Source organism: Choloepus didactylus, chromosome 4 (genome assembly GCF_015220235.1).
Source record: "Choloepus didactylus isolate mChoDid1 chromosome 4, mChoDid1.pri, whole genome shotgun sequence".
Taxonomy (NCBI): Eukaryota; Metazoa; Chordata; class Mammalia; order Pilosa; family Megalonychidae; genus Choloepus; species Choloepus didactylus.
The window spans coordinates 148,826,807-148,848,559 of record NC_051310.1 but is presented as its reverse complement, the minus strand read 5'-3'; the positions used below and the strand labels follow the sequence as shown (position 1 = coordinate 148,848,559).

Below are 21,753 nucleotides of genomic sequence, written 5' to 3'. Positions count from 1 at the left end.
TCTGTTATGGTGGTCTGTGATCAGTGATCTTTGATGTTACTATTGTAATTGTTTTAGTACGCCATGAACTTAATCAATAAATGTTCTGTTTATTCTGACTGCTCCACCAGCTGTTCCCTGTTTCTCTCCCTCTCCTCGGGCCTCCCTATACCCTGAGACCCAACGATATTGAAATCAGACCAGTTAACCCTGCAGAGGCCACTGAGTGGTCAAGTGAAAGGAAGAGCCTCATGTCTCTCACTTTAAATCAAAAGCTAGAAATGATTAAGCTTGGTGAGGAAGGCATGTCAAAAGCCAAGAAAGGCCAAAAGCTAGGCCTCTTGTGCCAAAGTTAGCCACGCTGTGAATGCAAAGGAAAAGTTCTTGAAGGAAATTAAAAGTGCTACTCCAGTGACCACATGAATGATAAGAAAGTGAAACAGCCTCATTGCTGATATGGAGAAAGTTTTAGTGGTCTGGATAGAAGATCAAACCTGCCACATTTCCTTAATAGCCAAAGCCTAATCCAGAGCAAGGCCCTAACTCACTTCAATTGTATGAAGGCTGAGAGGTGAGGGAGCTGCAAGAGAAAAATTTGGAGCTAGCAGAGGTTGGTTCATGAGGTTTAAGGAAAGGAGCGCCTCCATTATATTAAATTGCAAAGTGAAGCAGCAACTGCTGATTTAAAAATTACAGCAAGTTATCCAGAGGATTTAGCTAAGATCACTGATGAAGGTGGCTACATTAAACAACAGATTTTCAATGTAGATGAGACAGCGTTCTATTGGAAGATGCCCTCTAGGACTTTCATAGCTAGAGGGGGAAAGTCAATGCCTGGCTTCAAGCTTTAAAGGACAGACTGACTCTCTTAGTAGGGGCTAATATGGCTGATGCTCATTTACCATTGTGACAATCCTGGGACCCTTAAGAATTATGCTAAATCTACTCTGCCTTTGCTCTATAAAGGGAACAACAAAGCCTGGATGATAGCACATCTGTTTACAACATGGTTCACTGAATATTGTAAGCCCACAATTGAGAGTTACTGCTGGGGGTGGGGGGAGCGAGTCCCTTCTACAGCCACTGTGGAAGATGGTTTGGCGATTACTTGGAAAACTAAATATCTAATTGCCCTACAACCTGGCAATTCTGCTACTCGGTATATACCCAGAAGATCTGAAAGCAGTGTCATGAACAGACATTTTCACACCAATGTTCGTAGTGGCATTATTCACAGTTGCCAAAAGATGGAAACTATCCAAGTGTCCAGCAACAGATGAGTGGATAAACAAAATGTAGAATATACATATGTATTAGTTACGGTTCTCTAGGGAAACAGAATCAACAAGAGATATAAGATTTATAAAAGTGTCTCACACAACTGTGGGTATACACAAGTCCAGTTTCCTTAGGGCAGGCAGCAGACTGGCAACTCCAATGAAAATGTTCGATGAACTCCTCAGGCAGTGAACTGGCAATTCCGATGAACTCCTCAGGCAACAAACTGACAACTTCAACAAACTCCTCAAGAAACGCTTTGCTGGTCAACCAAAGAAGAAGGTCCTCTATTTGTCTTGCTTAAAAGTCTTCAACTGATTGGATTAAATCCAGCTGATTGCCTTCTGTCATTGTGGAAGACATGCCCTTCGGTGATGTAATCAGTCACAGCTGCAGCCAATTGACTGATGATTTAATAAACCAGCCATCTGGTTTATTAACCAGCCATAAATGTCCTTGTAGTAACGGTTAGGCTAATGCTTGCTTGATCAGACACCTGGGTGCCATTACCTGGCCAAGTTGATAAATGACACTAACCATCTTAGCATATGATAGAATATTATGCAGCAGTAGAAGTCTTGAAATATGGGACAACATGGATGAACCTTCAAGACATAATGCTGAGTGAAATAAGCAGACAAAAGGATAGCTATTGTATAATCTCACTAATACGAACCACCTAGAAAACGTAAACTCAATTAAAATGTAGATCATAAGGGACCTAGAAATATTCAGAAGCTAGAGAAGGGGGAGCAGTTACCTATTATGTACAGATTTGTTAACGTGGTTGATCTTAAATGTTTGGGAATGGATAGAGGTGATGGTAGTTCATTATTGAGATTATAAGTAATATTGCCTATTGATGGTGAATATGGTTGAAGTCTAAAGTCATGAATCTCACCGAATAATAATAAATAAGTTCTTGTGTGAACTACTTCAAATGTGTGACACTTGTACAAAGAGTTAATAATAGAATGGTATATGGGAAAAATTACCTGTTGCATGCTATGGACTATATTTAACAGCAAAACCTTACTAGTACCATACCAGTGCTAGAAATGGGGGGGTGGGGGTGGATAAAGGATATGGGGTATTTTGGGTTTTCTTTTATGTGTGGCTGTGTATATCTGTTATTTTTCTGTAATGGTGAAGCTAAGCCTACTTTCAAACATGCCTAAGAGTCACCCCCAGAGAACTTTTTTTGCTCAGATGTGACCTCTCTGTCTCTAAGCCAAACTCTGCAAATAAACTCATTACCACCCCGTCTACGTCAGACTTGACTTTCAGGGATGAAAGTTGCCCTGGCAACGTGGGACATGACTCCCAGGGATGAGCATGGTCTTGGCATTGAGGGATTGACAATGCCTTCTTGACCAAAATGGGGAAAAGAAATGTAACAAAGTAAGGTTTCAGTGGCTAAGAGATTTCAAATAGAGTTGAGAGGTCATTCTGGAGGTTACTCTTATGCAAGCTTCAGCCAGATATTACAAATTGCCACAGTATGCCAAGCCCCAACCAACAGTATTCCTGAAAACCCTTAAGAAAATCCAGGGCTCTATCTAAGACTCTATAAAAGTTTTACTTATTAAGTTTATTTTCCAGAAATTTACAAACCTCCAGATTGTTCCTGTGTCAGATAACCCTGAAACTTAGAGGTACCACTCTCTCCCAGAACATCAGCCAGTTGCATTCCCCTACCCCATAATGTCAACACCCCTTTTCAACATTAAGAGGTTAGAATGGTCATTGCCCATGTATCCCTGAAGACTGAGAAAATAATCCAATGAGAGGGAAGAGTTGTAACAGAGAAGTTAGGATTTAACAAATGATTATGGTTATTGAATCATTATATAGATATTTCTTTTTAATTTATAGTGTATTAGAATAGCCAGAAGGAAATACCTGAAATTGTGTAATCCATACTATACTTTGAAATTTGGTCTATAACTACTTGTTAAACTGTATTTTGAAATTTATCACTTTTCTTTCTATGTATTTCACAGTAAAATGTTTTTAAAAAAAGATTCCTTTCAAAATAATACTACTGCTCATTTACAATGCAGCTGGTCATGTAAGAACTCTGATGGAGTCGTACAACAAAATGAACTTTGTTTTCATCCCTCCCTAACAACATCCATTCTGCAGCCCATGGATCAAGAAGTCATGCCAACCTTCAAGTCTTATTATTTAAGAAATACATTTTGTAAAGCTATGGCTGCCATGGATAGTAATTCCTCTGATGGGTCTGGGCAAGGTAAATTGAAAACCTTCTGGAAAGGATTCACTGTTCTTTTGCCATTAAAAACATTCGCGATTCATGGGAGGAGGTCAAAATATCAACATTCCCAGAAGTTTGGAAGAAGTTGATTCCAACTTGCATGGATGACTGAGGGCTTCAAGACTTTAGTGGAAGGAGTAACTGCAGCTATGGTAGAAACAGCAAGACAACTAGAATTAGAAGCAGAGCCTGAAGATGTGACTGAATTGCTGCAATCTCATAATGAAACTTGAATGGATGAGTAGTTGCTTCTTATGAATAAGCAAAGAAAGTGGTTTCTTGAGATGGAATCTACTCCTGGTGAGGATGCTGTGAACATTGTTGGAATGACAACAAAAGATTTAGAATATTACCTAAATTTAGTTGATAAAGCAGCGGCAGAGTTTGAGAAGATTGACTCCAATTTGGAAAGAAGTTCTGTGGGTAAAATATTAACCAAACAGCATTGCCTGTTTCAGAGAAATCTTTTGTGAAAGGAGGAGTTAACATGGCAAACTTCATTGTTGCCTTATTTGAAGAAATTGCCACAGCCAGCACAGCCTTCAGCAACCACCACCCTGATCAGTCAGCAGCCATCAACACTGAAGCAAGACCCTCTACCAGCAAAAAGATTACGACTCACTGAAGGGTCAGATGATGATTAGCATTTTTTAGCAGTTAAGTAGTTTTGAATTAAGGCATGTACATTGTTTTTTAGACAAAAATGTTATTACACACTTAATAGACTACCATATAGTTTAAACATAACTTCTATATGCATTGGGAAACCAAAAAATTTATGTGGCTCACTTTATTGTGATAGTCACTTCATTGCTGTGGTCTAGAACCAAACCCACAATATCTCCGAGTCATGCCTGTATTGACTATGCTTCATTGACTCACCAGTTGATTTTTTTTTTTCTATTTAATTTTTATTGGGATTGTTTAGATACCATACAATTATCCAGAGATCCAAAGTGTACATCAGTTGCCCCTGGTACCCTCATACAGCTGTGCATCCATCACCGCACTTAATTTTTGTTCAATTTTTAGAACCTTTTCATTACTCCAGACAGGAAATAAAGTGAGAGAAGAAAAAAGAAAAAGAAAAGGAAACTCGAATCCTCCCATATCCCTAACCAACCCCCAATTGTTGACTCGTAGTGTTGGTATAGTACATTGGTTACTGTTTATGAAAGAATGTTGAAATACTACTAACTGTAGTATATAGTTTGCAATAGGTATATATTTCTTCCCTATATGCCCCTCTATTATTAACTTCTAGTTGTATTGTCATACATTTGTTCTGGTTCATGGAAGAGTTTTCTAATATTTGTACAGTTAATCATGGACATTGCCCACCATAGGATTCAGTTTTATACATTCCCATCTTTTGACCTCCAACTTTCCTTCCGATGACATATATGACTCTGAGCTTCCCCTTTCCACCTCATTCACGCACCATTCGGCACTGTTAGCTGTTCTCACATCTTGCTACTGACACCTCTGTTCATTTCGAAACATTTAAGTTCATCCTAGTTGAACATTCTGCTCATACTAAGCAACCACTCCCCATTCTTAAGCCTCGCTCTGTATTTTGGTACCTTACATTTCATGACTATGAGTTTACATATTGTAATTAGTTCTTATCAGTGAGACCCTGCAATAATTGTCCTTATGTGTCTGGCTTATTTCACTCAGTATATTGCCCTTGAGGTTTTGTCATCAACCCATTTTTTTTTTAATATGGTTTTGTTCACACACCATACATTCCATCCTAAGTAAACAGTAGATAGTTCTCTGTATGGTCACATATTTATGTGTTCACCACCTTCACCACTGTCTATATAAGGGCATCTACATTTCTTCCACAAGGCAGGAGGGAGAGTCAAAGAAGGTAGAGAGCAAAAGAAAGAGGAAAAAAATGACAGCTAGGAAGTAGCAAAAGGAAAAGTAACCTTAAATCAAAGTAAAGAGTCAGACAACACCACCAATGTCAAGTGTCTACCATGCCTCCCCTATCCTCTCCTCCTTATCTGTATTTACCTTGGTATATTGCCTTTGTTACATTAAAGGAAGCATAATACAATGATTCTGTTAGTTACAGTCTCTAGTTTACATTGATTGTATCCCTCTCCCAGTGCCCCCCCATTTTTAACACCTTGCAAGGTTGACATGTGCTTGTTCTCCCTCATAAAAGAACATATTTGTACATTTTATCACAATTGAAGAACACTCCAGATTTCACCAAGTTGCACAGTCCCAGTCTTTATCTTTCCTCCTTTCTTCTGGTGTCTCACATGCTCCCAACCTTCCTCTCTCAACTGTATTCATAGTTATCTTTGTTCAGTGTACGTACATTGCTGTGCTACCATCTCCCAAAATTGTGTTCCAAACCACACACTCCTGTCTTCTCCTATCACTCTGTAGTGCTCCCTTTAGTATTTCCAGAAGGGTGGGTGTCTTGTTCGCAAAGTCTCTCATTGTCTGTTTGTCGGAAAATATTTTGAGCTCTCCCTCATATTTGAAGGACAGCTTTGCTGGATATAGGATTCTTGGTTGGTGTTTTTTCTCTTTCAGCATCTTAAATATATCACACCACTTTCTTCTTGCCTCCGTGGTTTCTGCTGAGAGATTCACACATAGTCTTATTAAGCTTCCTTTGTATGTGATGCATTGTTTTTCTCTTGCTGTTTTCAGGATTCTCTCTTTGTCTTTGACATTTGGTAATCTGATTATTAAGTGTCTTGGCGTAGGCCTATTCAGATCTCTTCTGTTTGGAGTATGCTGCTCTTCTTGGATCTGTAATTTTATGTCTTTCATAAGAGATGGGAAATTTTCGTTGATTATTTCCTCTATTATTGCCTCTGCCCCTTTTCCCTTCTCTTCTCCTTCTGGGACACCAATGTTACATATATTCTTGTCCTTTGTTTCATCCTTAAGTTCTTGGAGAAGTTGCTCATATTTTTTCATTCTTTTCTCCATCTGCTCCTTTGCATGTAGGCTTTCAGGTGTTTTGTTCTCCAGTTCTTGAGTGTTTTCTTCTGCCTCTTGAGATCTGCTGTTGTATGTTTCCATTGTGTCTTTTGTCTCTTGTGTTGTGCCTTTCATTTCCATAGATTCTCCTAGTTGTTTTTTTGAACTTTCAATTTCTGCCTTATGTATGCCCAGTGTTTTCTTTACAGCCTCTATCTCTTTTGTGTAACATTCTCTAAACTTTTTGAATTGATTTAGCATTAGTTGTTTAAATTCCTGTATCTCAGTTGAAGTATACGTTTGTTCCTTTGACTGGGCCAAAGGTTCGTTTTTCTTAGTGTAGGTTGTAGTTTTCTGTTGTGTAGGCATCTGACCTCCTGGACCACCCCAATCAGGTTTTCCCAGACGAGAACAGGCTCAGATCACAGAAGGAGGAAATATTCAGTATCTGGTTTCCCTGATGGTTTTTCTTAGAGGATTGATACACCTGTGCTTTTCTGCCTGGCAGGTGCACTTGTCAGCCTGTCACTGGCTCGTGTAAGAGGGTGTGGCCTGTGGCTCTCCTCCCCCAGGCTTTGGGGTCTGGTTCCAGAAAAGCAGGTAGTAGAGCTGAGCCCCTCCCTTTCCTCTTGGGAACCTATGCCCCCTCCAGAGAGGTCATCTGCATATCAGTAAGTTCTTTGTTTCTCTTACTCTGCTGATCAGAGTGTTTTGATTTTAAAATGGCTGAGGCTGTCTTTACTGCAAACCGTTGCGGGCTGAAAACGGCTGAGGTTTTCTCCACAGAGAGAGAAAGGGACAGAAAAGCTCTCAGGTTCACCCGTCAGCCAGAGATAGCCCCCAATCTTCTGGGCTCCCCGTCTTGAGACAGATATGTCCCCCGACTCTCCCAAGGTCAGTTGTCACCAAAAGCCTCTGTCTGCTCGTTGAGGATTCGCTGTCTGTATTGAGCAGTTAACATTAAAACCCCAGTTGGAGCTGGGCTGAGAGAGTGCTGCTCTGTAGCACCACAAGGCTTCCTTGAAGGAGGGGCTCTCGGCTCTCAGCGCGGTCTGCAGTTTTACTTACAGATTTTATGCTGCGATCTCGGGCATTCTTCCCAATTCAGGTTGGTGGATGATGAGTGGACAGTCACGTTTGTCTCCCCGCAGTTATTCCAGGTTATTTACTAGTTTTTTGGTCATTTTCGAATTGTTCCAGGAGGGGACTAACAGTCTTCCACTCCTACCTATGCCGCCATCTTAGCTCCTCTACCAGTTGATTATTACATTTTCAGAAATTTTTGCAAGTTGTTTTATTGATAGCTTGAAATTAGCCATGACGAGAGTGTTTACACTGTGGAAATTGGAAAATGCTACAATTTAGTGCTTTTTTTCTTTAGGAAGCTGTTTGTCAAATGTTTGTCAGTGTATCACTGATTAAGGTCAAAAACAAGTGTTTCATAATAGAAATTTAGTTGGTTTGTAACCACAGCTAATTAGTTTTCACAAATATTTGTGGTCATTTTAACACTTTTTAAATTTTCTAAGGTTTATAATGTTCTTTTTCCTGGCCATATCTGGAAAAAAAAAGTTTCTTTTTTGAAAACCAGTGTATAAATTCTGTCTTTGGGGAAAAAGTCCGAGTTAATATTCTAATTATGTCCAATTTAAAATGATAGATAATGTATTGTTTGCTATTTTCTTTTGTCTGAACTAATATCAATTTTAAGTTCACCTTTGGAATGTCACATAGCATTCAAATTAAGCAGACTCTGCATAAATATAGTAGAAAGTGGAACAGCACTTTATAGATTATTGGCTCGGTAAGAGGGAAGACAAAAACTCAAAACTAAAGTGCCAAATCCTTATCCTGTCCTGCCAGTGACTTGGTAAAAAATTTGTGTTGGTTGCTTTAAATGATGTACTTGTGGACATCCAAGACATAAAGTTCTTATATTTAGTACTTAGGGACTTAGAAATCAACTTTTGGAAGGAAATATAGCAGTTATCTTCCAAACTTTCTTGATACCTTGATATACAATGTAAGGTGTATTCTGGTTATATGTATCTAATGAAAGCGTGAACTTAAAAAAAAACACTATTTGTTAAAACAATAAGAAAGCATTTTAGGCAGAAAACATAAAATAAGATGGTAAGAATATGATCAAATATATCCATTATCAGAGAAAATACCCTTTATGAAAACATAAGCTAAGTCAAACTGTAGGCAAGCATTTATTGAGCATTTAGTATGAACCAAAATGCTTAGAGTGGTACGGTACAAAGGAGGTATAAAACATGGTTACTAATGATGTGTTGTTAGGGTGACATTAGATCATTGCTCAGGATATGTACCTTTTACTTGTTCTACTCCCCTCTTTCTTCCTTTAATGAGAATTGTTAGAAGTTAAATTACTTGAAGGATCCCAGTGTATTTCATATCCCTGTGCTTTGTCTCCCTGCAGGAAATGGAGCAATCAATGAATATGTTGAATTCTAACCATGAATTGCCTGATGTTTCTGAGTTCATGACGAGACTCTTCTCTTCAAAATCATCTGGCAAGTCCGGCAGTGGCAGCAGTAAAACAAGCAAAAGTGGTTCTGGTAAAAGGAGGTAGTTGGGCAGTCCGGAGCTGGCATTTGCACAGACACGGCAATGCTGGGTAGCATCCAAGTCTCGAGGGAAAACAGTGTGAAGCAACTACTGTAAGCTTGAGTCAACCTGAAAGTTGATCTCCTATAACTATTGTATATGATAAGTTTTTAGTACCTGTTTTGTACTTGGTACGCAAGAAAACCCAGTTTTCATCCTTTATCTGTATGAGGTCAATATTGATGTCACTGAATTAATTACAGTGTCCTATAGAAAATGACATTAATAAATTATATGAAGTACTATACATTATGTATATTAAAATAAGTCTTAATCCAGAGATAAAATCATCTTCTGTCATTTTTTCCTCTTACTATTTCTTTTTCCTGATAGTTTTCTTCTGTCTTTCATTACTTGAGGTTTGAAATTGACCTTTTCTGTTTAAAAAGAAATGGTTGGTATTCTTAAATCAGCTTGCACCATGATTTTTTTGTGTAGCCAGATCTTTCAAAATTCTCAGCTCTGCCCCTGCATTTAAATTCCCTGATATTTTAGGTAGATCAACATGTTTCTGTGAAAGTTCTAATCTTTATTAGTACAGTTAGTTTCAGAGTATGGCTATATGAATCAAGATAGAGGCTATCAAATTTTTTTATTCTAGTTATCATCTATGATATTAATTTTTCAAACAATTACTGAGTACTAGTTTTCCAATCAGGAGTATCTAAAAAAATTTTTATTTCAATAAGTTACAAAAATTTCCCACCTTTTCTGTTTGGGTTGTTTAAAATAAAGAGATACTCCAGTGTGGCCCGAGAACAGGCCAGTGTATTGCTGCTAGTAGAGGGCTCCTATCCTCTCATTTTTAACTCCCCTATTGCTTTCTTAAGGTTATTACGTCAGCAAAAAAACAAAAAGAGAGTTGTTTCCAAACTCTGTTCTGCCTTTAGTATAAGGTGCCATTGCTTATTTTGAAATAAGGTACATAATGTTTCCTTTTACAGAAATAAGTTTTGAGGGAGGACATTTTATTTACTGTATCTCTGTATTACACACTCTAATGAAGCAAACTGGTTAAGCTATAATTGATTAAGGTGGGTAAACTGGTTAATGGTAGAACCAGGCTTTTAAAAATAGTTTATTGAAAACAACTAAAATATTAGAAGAGTAGTCGAATGAAAATTGTAATTCAAAGGAGGCAGAATATAATAAGAACCTAAGTTGTATTACCAGAAATCATGTTTTAATTTTTCCTAATTTGGATTGTCAAAGTTTACACATGTAATACCTAATGACCAAGAAATTAAAAAGCACCTCCAAGAAAATCACCATTTCACGTTCTAATTAAGAAACCGAATTAATTTTATATAGAATCTAACACTATCTGAACATAATATATATTCTTTAGTATCATATTATAGAAATGTTATTACATCAATTGTATATGAAAATCTTATCTTTTCATAGAACCTTTATCAAATACTTAGGATGCATACAGGTGCAAAAATGATTGTATGTTATTGGCAACATGAAGTTCAGTGGAAAGAACCCTTCTTTAGCTGCTAACTTGCTTTATGACTTTGGGCAAGTCGCTTTCTCTCTGGACCATGTCTTGTTTTGTTTGTTATTGTATCTCCAGCATCAAGCATATAGGCACACAATAAATGTTTATTGAACGAATGAACAAATGGGCCTTAAGTTTCCTCATCTGTAGATTCAGGGATTTGGATTAGATTTCCAAATTCCTTTTCAGATCTAAAATTCTATTATACTTTGAACCCAGTCCTATTATTTCCTACCCTTAATAATCATATAATCAGTGACAGATTTTCTTTTTTTACTTCTTTCTGTTTTTTACTCTTTCCCATTTGGAGACTGAGTATTATTTTTGCTCTTCCTTAGGTCCTCTCTTAGATTCAGGTTACATGTATCTCCTTTCAAATGTTTGCTTTTGTATTTCACAAAACAGATCCTTGCTGTCTATTCTTGTCAGGAAGTTCTGAGTGCTCAGGATGATGTTTCCAGAGTGGATCCCAAGTTTTTAAGCAGTTCTTTAGGAGTCAAAACCTCAGTACTCACTGTGGGTCTGATTAACATTTTGAACAGATTTAGGATTTTACGTCATCTACCCAGAGTTGTAAGGTATCTTACATTTTCCCCCTTTGTTTTCTCTGACAGGTGGGAAAACAGTCATACAACAGGTACTACTTACTTTTCAGTAGCCAGAAGGATTCCAGGGGCCCAATGCAGTCCTTTAATGATGAAGAAGAGCTTTTTCATTTAAGCAGTTACTCAGACTTTCAAGAAGTTAGGTGTTTTTGTTTGTTTGTTTTTAGTGCCCAACTAAAATTCCTTTTGTTCTAAAAATCTATTGAAAAAACATTAAGTATCTTAAAGAAAGAAAATTTTAAAACAACTATTTTCATTTTTGTTTACTGCCTTCCACATCACATGCATGCGTATTTTTGCTCACGAATGTACCATTTGTGTTCAAACCCAACAAAAATCCTGCTAAGCACTAATCTCATCGGACACAGTAGAAGCTAGTGGCTGAGTTCCTTAAATTCAGTTCAAGGAGTATGTAGATACAGTACCTAGTTATACTATACTCTTTTAGTGTTTTAGGTGTGACTGTAGCATTTATTTAGGGTCAATTGTATTTTAATTTGTAAGGTATATGAGAATATCCAGTTGGTAAAGATGTCGAATTATTCAGGGGAATTTGAAGGAATCTTTGGCAAAATTTGTGTGTTGCCTATAAATTATGGATATTGTTTCTAATATTCTTGAAAAAAGAGTATGAAGTATTAGAAGAGCTATTTTAGAAAAAGTTCCCCAGAATAGCACCAAATATTAACTTACCTGTTTTACCCACAGTAACACAATTTATTATGGGAGTATAGGGAACTTAAGCTTTCCACAATGGCTTCATAATTTGGTTTGTCAAAGTTTACACATGGAATACCTAATGACCAAGAAATTAAAAAGCACTTCCAAGGAAATCAGCATTTCACTTCCAAGGAAATCACCATTTGAGTATGGTAAGATTGAGTCAGTCAGGCAGACCAACCTAAGAGGGAGGAGTAAATGAAAAAGGCCAAGTAGTAAAGAAATGGGTAAGGCCATAAAAATTAGCTGTGCACAGCATTTCCAACAGAAAACTTTTGACAAGGCATTTAATTCTTCTAAAATTTAATAAACTACTAATTAAATAAAATAATCTGTCCCTCTTAAGGTAATAATTTTGGAATCACATGCTCCCTATATATAAGTACAAATAATTTATTCCACAAACATTTAATGAGCTCCTACTACATGCTTGTTCCAAAATAAGTCTTCATTTATTAGTCTTCACACAAATACACTTTGTTTTCAGAATAGATTTTCAAGACATTTAGAAGACTGTATTATACTGGAACCAAGAACTTTGCAGATAACAGAACAAGGGACTTGTGCTTAGGCTGTTGGCCCCTTGACCAGAAATGACATCTGACACTTTGTATTGGACATGAAAAACAAGTCTTTCTCAAGCTCTTAAAAGTTCTTAAATAGAAATTTCAGGCATTAGAAAGTAGATGAGGAGGCATTTTTTGAGGCAGGGGATTTTCTCAGTACCAATGAAATCCCCTCTCAGACTAGTTACCTCTGTTGATTTAGAGAAGGAAAATGGGTGAAGTAGAATAAATATTTCATATAAAAGCAAATTGTTGAAAAAGATTTGAAGAAAACTAGAAAGAGGAATCCAGGAGAATTTTTGTCGATAGGTATAAATTGTTCTTAAGAACTCTTTCTTTTCCTTTGGGTGGCTCTTTTTGTTTCCCTGGTTGTAACAAGATACTTAACGATTCAAAGTACGTATCAGAATACATACATGAAGATAATCCTAAACTGTGAACATAGCCTCAAAATATACAAATTAAAAATTGATGGTATTACATGGATATATTGACAAATCTGCTATTACAGTGTGAGAATTTAACATATCTCTCTTGTTTTATAAATCAAGCAGTTGGAAAATTATTAAGGATATAGATTTAAACAAAATTTGAATAAGTTCTGCAAACAACAATTAGAGAATACATGTTTTTTGTTTTTTTTCCCAACATGGAATATTCATAAAAAACAAACATGGCCATTAGGCAGGTCTCAGCATATCAAAGAATTTGTTTCATTCACTCTCTTACTATAATACAATTAAATTGAAAATGAAAGACAAAAAAGATAACTTTAAAAAAAGGTCTGTTGGATATTTTTAAACATTTCTAATTAATTATAATTAAAAATTATCAAACATTTAGAATTACATGGTAATTAAAATTTGATATCACGACTAATAGAGAATTGTTTATTAGTGTTTATGAAGTGATTCATTATGGGCCATGAGAAGATTTATAAGAAAGGGTTCCTTGTAACAACCGCTGTCATGGAATCTTGCCCATTACATACAAGGAAGTAAGAAAAATAGAGTTTGTACTTGCCTCCTTACGGGACTGGATGGACCTGCCTTCCCATCTATAGCTAATTGGACTATGGGAGGGACTTGAGACAGTAATTTGGGTGCTAGTGGGCAATAAGGCACTATGGTGACCCTAAACCACATGTAAGTAGAATCAGCAGTGGAATCTGGCCAGTGAGGAGAGTACAGCAGATGCCCAGATGGGAGACCATAGTGACTGCAGAGAGCAATGGAGTAAGTAGCCACATGATAACCTTCCAGTTCCAAGTACATTCAGCTATTCTTCTTTCAGTTGGATTCTGTGAAAACCTCTTGAATCCCTTCTACTACCACCTCCACCCTAACCCCTTATCATCTATACTGGCTAGAAGGTCTAGAGAAAATCTGCCAATGATTAATATTCATGTTTTTCTATACAAATAATTCTACCTGCTTCTTGACTGTAGAATAAACATTGGAGAAAGTACTAAAGAATCTAAGATTTTTAGTTTCATAAAAAGAAGGCTAAGGGGATTTTTCAAATGCTTGATAATCCCTTTAAAGCAAATTTTGATCAGCTATACACCCACTCCATGAAGCCTAAGAAAGAGGAAATAAACTTAAATTATAGCAGAAGGAATTAAGATTTGTTGTGAAGAGAAATTTCTTGGCATAGTAGACAAGATTGTGAAATGCAGGGTGACTATGAGATTTACTTTTCTTTGGAGGTCTTGGGATGGCTTATACATGGACTTCAGATTTCCTGCTGTCCCAAAATAAGTCAATTATTTTTATTACTAGAATATAAGAGATAGTAGGATGGGTACTTTATGGAGGAGGAAATGAGATTTATAAATGAAACTGGACCATGGGGGAGGAGAGAAGAAGATCTGAACTCTGAGGATGAGGTTTCCTTCCTTTAATGTACATATGTTGAGTTGTCATCCAAGCTTATCCTTTGTAAATGGTCCTCTCCTAGGGGTGTGTGCAACCCAAAGGACTGTTCTCCCAGCAGCCATATTTGTGGTATGTGACCCTGCTCCTGTTGTTATAGCTGATCATTCCAGGAGTAGGCATCTAACCCAGGTTAGACAAATGGCTGTTCCTTGGGAATTTGGAATTAAAACTGAGGGACTGGTGGAGTAGATTGAAAAATGTAAACTTGAAAGATGTTCATGTCTGTATATTCTATCATGTGAAATCCAAAAAAAAGGAGGAAACAGGTTTCCAGGGAGAAAACAGAAAGGAGCAAATGCATAGAGAAGAGCTAAACGAGTTTTGAGGATTGTTCCTTTGTTAAGGTCTTTCTGAGAAGGCTGCAATCCTAGCCTTGGGTTCCATGGGACATTGTTATATGCATATAGGGTCAATGCATTTTGCTGGAGCTGGTCCCAGTAGGTTTCTGTCACTTGCATCCAAGTGTCCTAACTTATACAGTTCTCCAGAAATAACCAAAATGATCTCCAACCTACCGAAGCCTCCTTTTTCCTCAGTCAATGCAATGTTGGCACTGTTGCCTCCATATCCATCATGAGTGACCAGGTGAGAAAGACATTGGTAAACACACGTACATGGGGTGGAAATCAGCATTTACGTATAACCTCAACCTCATAATCCTCTTTTAGAAACTTCCCCTGTCCTGGTTTCCCCACAAGGAAGGTATAAAAGGCATTTGCCCAGTAGCCTTCAGTGTTGGTTTACCCGGTAGAAGGGGATAAGAATAATATAGGAGTCAGAGCAGGTATCCGAAAAAAAGACTATAACAAAGTTTCTGACAATAGCCAGAGAGAAAGGACAACTCATTTCAGAGGGAGCTTCAGCATCCAGGAATACAGAACTGAAGTCTTCCTGCAGTCTTTCCGTCGAAAGCCTAACCCTCCCTCCAATCTAACAGAGAGATGATAAAAATAATGTTACTAGCAGCAGCTAACCCTTATTTAGAGTTTACCATGTGCCAGACACCATGCTAAAAACTTTACGTAGATTTGCTCAGTTATCCTTACACCTGCCATGTGAGGAACTGCTATACATGTTAGCTGCAATAGTTCAGAATTTAGGGTCTGAAGTCAGATTGCCTTGGTTCAGTGACTGCAAGGCTTACTTATTGTGTGATCTTGAAAAAGTTACTTAACCTCTCTAAATTTCAGTTTCATCTTGTATAAAATGGATCAAAAGCTTCACCTGTAAAATGGGGGAAATATCTACCTCACAGGGTTAGTGTAAAGTAAATGAGATAATACACTTACATGATGCTTGGTATATATGTATTAAATAAAAATTTGCACTTATTAAAATCCTTACTTTCATTTGAGGAAATAAGAGTTTAAAAAAATTTCCCAAGCTCACCAGCTGCTAAGCCATCTTAATCTAGAGCAAACCTTGCTAACCACTTTCTGTACTGTTTCCCTCACAAGCACTAACAAACTAAACATTCATAGACACTTAATTGTAATGATTTCTCTAAAAGGCACATCTGGTGGGATCACTCTTCTATTAAAACCATTTTTTCAACTTTTCATGGACTTGAAAGTAAACATCTTTGGTCTCAGACGATAGTCCCTCCAAATTCACTTCTTGCCACTTCCTTCCCATATACATATTGAATTATTGGATTTCCCCTACATGCTGTCTCAGCTCTGGGCCCTTTCAAATATTTCTTCCTCTCAACTCTGCATTCCATCCCATATCTTTCTTTAATTTACCTCTTACATCTTCTTTAGGACTTAGTTTAGAAATCACCTTCCACAAAAATCTTCCGTATACTCCCAAAGCTTGGTTAAGAGCCTTTTTCCTTTGTCCTCCTTCACGCCTGTGTTTACCTAGCACTTTACCTAGTAGTTGTTACTCTAACACTTCGTTTTATCAAATTACTTGTTTACTTCTCTGGCTTCCAACCATCTGGACCCTAAGCTCCTTGGACTCGAAGGAACTAGTAATATAACAGTCCCATCCTCAAGAAGGGATAGTACGATTCTTAAGTCTCTCCTCTAAAACAGTTCTGGGGTGGCTCCCACTGCAGATTGCTTTGCCATGTGTTGTTAGGATCCCAACTCTCAATTATTGGTCAAGGATAGAGATGAGTCCCATGGTGGATTAAGCCTCTACTTCTTGGAGGCCACAATGGGAAAAAAAATCCCATAAAACCAAGGAATCTTGCCTTGTAACCATTTCCTCTCTCGGGTATGGAAGACATACATATTAACCAAACAAATACCTAGCTACGTGTAATAAAAACTTTGATAAGTGCTACTGATACCAATCAATATGGGAATTTGCCCAATGTGCTTGGGAGAACCACTTATGACACACTAGAGTTTTAGAGAAAGAATTTATTGCCAAGAGCAAAGCAAGGAGATCAGAAAACTGATGGGCCATAAATTTGTCTCCCCGAACTGGAGAAATTTTCAGTGTTTTATAGCATTTGAAGGCAGGTGGGCTTAGGATATCAAGTTTAGAGGCAGTCTTAATTGCTGAGCATGTGCAGATTGGTTACATGCTTAGTTTACTTGAAGTTTAAGTTTAGGCTACCGTGCATGTCAGGTGGGCCAACTCTGATTAGAACAGCTTTAGTCTTGCAAGATAATTTAGGAATTTGGGGTGGTCAGTTCTAGGCTGACTCATGTTAATCAACCAGGGACCACGTGCAAGGGCACCCCACTTCAGGGTTGCAAAACAAGGTAAGGGGATACAAGCAAGGCCAGAAATGAGTTGTCTTGTTATTGTCCAGCTACCAGGTAAAGGTTATGCAGTTTTAAAACATAGCATCAGCATTAAAGAAACTAGACATCTGGGTTAAGAGTACAGTAAGTTACAACAGTTATAGATATCTGTTTGTGGCTACTTCAGAAGACTAACATCAAGGCTATAATTCAGTGAGCTATCACAGTTATCGGTTTTTTCTTTTGTTTACATTGCAATGTATCAGAAGGTTAGTAATTGCTTAAAATACAGTTCAGTAGACTAAAATAGTTGTTAGTTTTTCATTTACACTACCAAGGAAAAATTCAATGTGCTATAAAAGCTCCTAACAGAGGAACCTGGATAGGAGGTGAGAAGGCAAATTTAGGACTACTTCCCTGAGAAAGTGGCCTATGAGATAAGATTGAAAGATGATACAGGAATTAACTGATTCTGAAAAAAAGGGGGATAAGAATGAGGAGCTTCCTAGACTGGGCTGCAGTGGGAGGCAGGTTGGCTCTTGAAAGAATTCAAAGCATGGCATTGGCGGAGTGTCTCCAGAAGAGAGTACTGGAGAGGTAGGTTGAGGCCACCTGGACATGTTGCAGATCTGAATTTGCCTTATCTTCTGGAGGATACACCTTAACTTCTCAAGACAAATCCTAAGGGAAAGTCCTGGGTATGGAGTTCCAGGATGCTTGAAACAATGAAGTAGGGTCAGGTTGGCATGGGGCAATTCATATAATTCTAGAAGGACTTTTGTTAGTAAAGTCAGGTGCACTTCCCTTTATGGAGACCTGCACCTGGAGTGACTGATTACTGAAAACAGGTCTATAAGCAGATTGTGGTATACAAAAATCATTGCCAAAAGGCTTACAATCTTTCATAGAAATCTCAGAGTCCCAGGAACTTTGAGATAATATGTTAATTGGAAAAAAATTTGGCCTTGTCTTTGCTCCTACCTTACTCCCTACCTTTGCTGGCCCAGAAGCTAGTGGCATAAGGGTGGCTTCCCTTTCTCTTCACCCTTTCTGGAGCTGGTGGAGACTGACTGGAAAGGACGTTCCTGCTCTTCCAAGCCTCTCACCTACCCCTAGTTCCTGATAGGCTCTCAGCCCTCCCACTCTGAACTTGCAGATCTTCCCTTGAATTTGAGGCCCTTGTCTGTCCTCAGGGCTTCAAGTTGTATGTATGTAAATATGTGTGTGATTGTATGGATTTGTTTCTGAAGTGTTGTAGAATTCTACTGATAACTCCCCACCTTCTGCATTTCTACCTGACCGCCATTCTTGAGAAGGAGTTGGATTATGGAATCAGGAAGATTAGGGTACTTCCAGACAAGACAAGATTTATTTCTGAAAGACATACTATCAGGCATGAAACCCAGGGATCTGGAAACTAAGATGCAAGAAAAGACCAGAAGACTGTGTCTTTGAGAGCTTCCAAGTGAAATACTGGATGTAATCCACATTGATCTTGTCACTCTCCAGGCACTCTTCCTTTTCAATTGTATTCGATTTGCAGTTCAGGCTTTGTGCCAGTTTTCCTCCTGTGCCAAAGTGCAAGGAGAAAAGTATCTGGAGAAAAGAGGTCTAGAGTAGGGAGTAGTGGGGTGGTGGAGAGCCTTCAGCTGAACAAATTAGTAATCAAAGAAAGGGGTAATCCGGTTGTCTAGATGGTGGTTCTTGGATCTAAAAAGATAGTAAGAGAAAAGGAAACAAAGTTGGAGACATCTGGAGAAGGTGGCTGTAGTGACAAGCAGAGGAAAGAAAGAAATGATTGTGGGTAAAAATGAAATAAGGGTTACTAGTTTTGAACAGAACCTATTCACTGTGGGGATAAAAACTCAAGCACTTTTATTAACTTTTAAAGGAAATTGGTCAGGAAATTGGTCAGAGTTAATGGTCTATTCATCCTGGTTAATAGATAATAAGTAGCATACGGTCTTTACTTTGTCCTATTCTGAGATTTAAACTCCCAGGGCACCAGAGAGGTGATGCTGGGAATTTAGGAAAGAAACACTCCCTTGAAGAATTCCAAGTTGGACTCAGCAAACATACCCTTTGTTAAGGCTCAAAATGTTAAGCCTCCGGAGGAGTTTCTTGCCCTCCTAAAAGAAGCTTTCAAAATCTGGCTCCATTCCTTCAGTTTCCTGTAGTTTTTCAACCAGGAGAACAGAGGCAAGCATACATTTGAAAAATAATAGATAACTGTCTTTTGCTCATGGAGCCTGCCATGTCCAGCCTGGTCTTCTTGAAGGAACTGAAGGCATCAAGTATCTTCTCAGTTCATGGCTCTGAAATCCTTCCCATTTGATGTGAACCAGTAATGGTCCAGTTTGTTCATCTTTAAAAATAGAAGAATGTTTTTCTTCCCTGGTTATTTTAAAAATTAAAGAAGATAGATTTTATTAGTCTTTTTTTTTTTTTTTTTTTTAATGTCCCTCCAGATAGTAACTGGTTCCTCTCAAGTTTAGAATTTCTGGAAGGCATTAAGCCCTGTAGAATAAGCTATATTGGGTGCATCTAACATTGATGAAAAAGGACAGAAGTACTAATCTCTATTTAGCTGTGGATGGGAGCTCCCATGTTAATTGAAGCCTATGATTTTCTGCTTTTGAAGAGCCTGAGGTGCCAGATGTTGTCTACAGGAGGTGAGGCTTGAGTATAAGGATTGCCAAACAGCACTTCACAGCTCTGTGTTTTAAAAAAAAAGTGTGTGTGCATAGAAAAAAGTCTATAAGGCTCGTTGCGAAGATATGTGGCAGGGATTATCTCTGGATGGTAGAATTACTGGTGATTTTCCCTTATTTGCTTATCTATTTTCTAAGCAAAAATATATTATAATATTAACCACTCTAATATAAAGTATATTAAAGTGAATATTAAACAAAACCCAATATAGTTTTTGAGTTTCAAATTTTATTTTGTTTCTAACTCTCTTGGATAGACAGTTGCCAAAGGACCTGTCAGAGGCTTTTCCAACCACAACAATCTAGTTTTTCATAGAATAGAGTTGTCCTCCAAATCCCAGTTTAAATCTGTATTCCTTTTTCCTCTTTGCTGTCCTGTAGCCTGTGATGTTTTCCACTGCATTCTGCTGTATGGTACAGTAGGAGGACTGAGCTATATGTAGTACATCATGAGTAATAGCTTCATGGATTTTAACTGAAAGTGGCTAGACTGTAATTTGTTTTTGGACAAAGACAAATAGTAGTGGGACTACTAAGAATAAGCACCAGAACCCCAGACAGTGCTGTTGGGGATAAGACGGTTGGGTATGAACCATTCTTTGTTGAAGGTAAGGGTGCCCACTCCTTCACTATGACACCATTGTGAATGCATTTATGCAAGATAGCTCTAGAAAATTATTGCCAAGGGCTGGAAAAATGACAACTATTTGGAGAACTGCTCTTAGTGGGAGCATCACATCTGGTGATCTGAGGCTTGTTCAGGGGTCTTATTAAAATAAGATTAGCATTTTTTGGACAAATAGACTGCCATAAGAAACATGAATATAGACAAGTCTGATGATGGTCAAGCCCAGGGAGCAGAGCCAGGCCTTGGCTTTCTTCACCTAATCACAGATAAGTTTAGGGTTGTAAACCACCACCACCCCACCACTCTGCACCCCTCCCCCCATCTGCCAACTTTAATTCATCAAAGAAGATGGATGATCATGATAGTGCAGTCCACTGGAAGGATAATTTGCCCTGCTGGCTGTGCCCTCTTTGATTTTAATATGAATATTTGATTGGGTCAGTCTTTTGCCTATTATTACTTAATAGGAATAACTATTAAGTAATTGAATAGACCTGTTCAACTTATTCTACCTGGCACCCTCATATTCTCAGTAATAATACAAACTCCAAGAAGACATGGAATGTGTCTTCTTCTTTAGGATCCACATCTTAGCTTGATGGGGGAGCTCTGATCCAGAATTACCCAATAAGTGATTACTGCTTACAGATATGCACAGCTTTGTAAATTGAGAGCGAGAGGAATGGGTGTCTTGGAACTAACCATTGCTATGTAAGAGTCAAATCTTTATTTTTCATAGTAGAACGTCAGTAGATGTTTTCTCAAACTAAAAAAAAAGAAAAAAAATCAAAATAAAAGTATATGCATAATATTTTAAAATATGGATGCAAACATCAAAAGAAATGACTGAAAGAGTTTGTTTTGTTCAAAAAGAGACAAAGAAGGGATATATCAGAGACTAAAGAAAATTTGTTATCTACAGGGGGACATTGGGAATGGGCTGAAAGGGGTGGGGAGGGAGTGATGCTTTCCTGAGTATATCTTTTTGTATAGTTTTGACTTTCAGAACCACGTTAATGTTTTTAAAAATAAAATTAAGTCAACAAGGATGGGGAGAAACTCTAATATTGAATACGAATAGAAATAAATAAACCCAACTGATTTCAAATGAATAACATAACTACACTTGATGGAAAAAAAAAAAGGATTAACAGAAACAATTACTGGACATAGTGATTTTACTGTATATCTTCAATTTTAAGACAAAAAGATCTGCAAACAAATCTTGGAACTCTGTTAGTTTTTCACAGTGATAT

General features: G+C 37.7%; 1 protein-coding gene across 1 annotated transcript in view; it reads left to right on the top strand.

The window, feature by feature from the left end:
• EMC7 (ER membrane protein complex subunit 7) overlaps window positions 1-10,748 on the top strand; it is a 40,034-nt gene extending 29,286 nt beyond the window's left edge. The window contains exon 5 of the mRNA XM_037834404.1: window positions 8,937-10,748. Within this exon, the coding sequence (XP_037690332.1) occupies window positions 8,937-9,089 (153 nt within the window). The 3' untranslated portion in view covers window positions 9,090-10,748. The remainder of the gene's footprint in view (window positions 1-8,936) is intronic.
• Window positions 10,749-21,753: the final 11,005 nt, after the last annotated feature.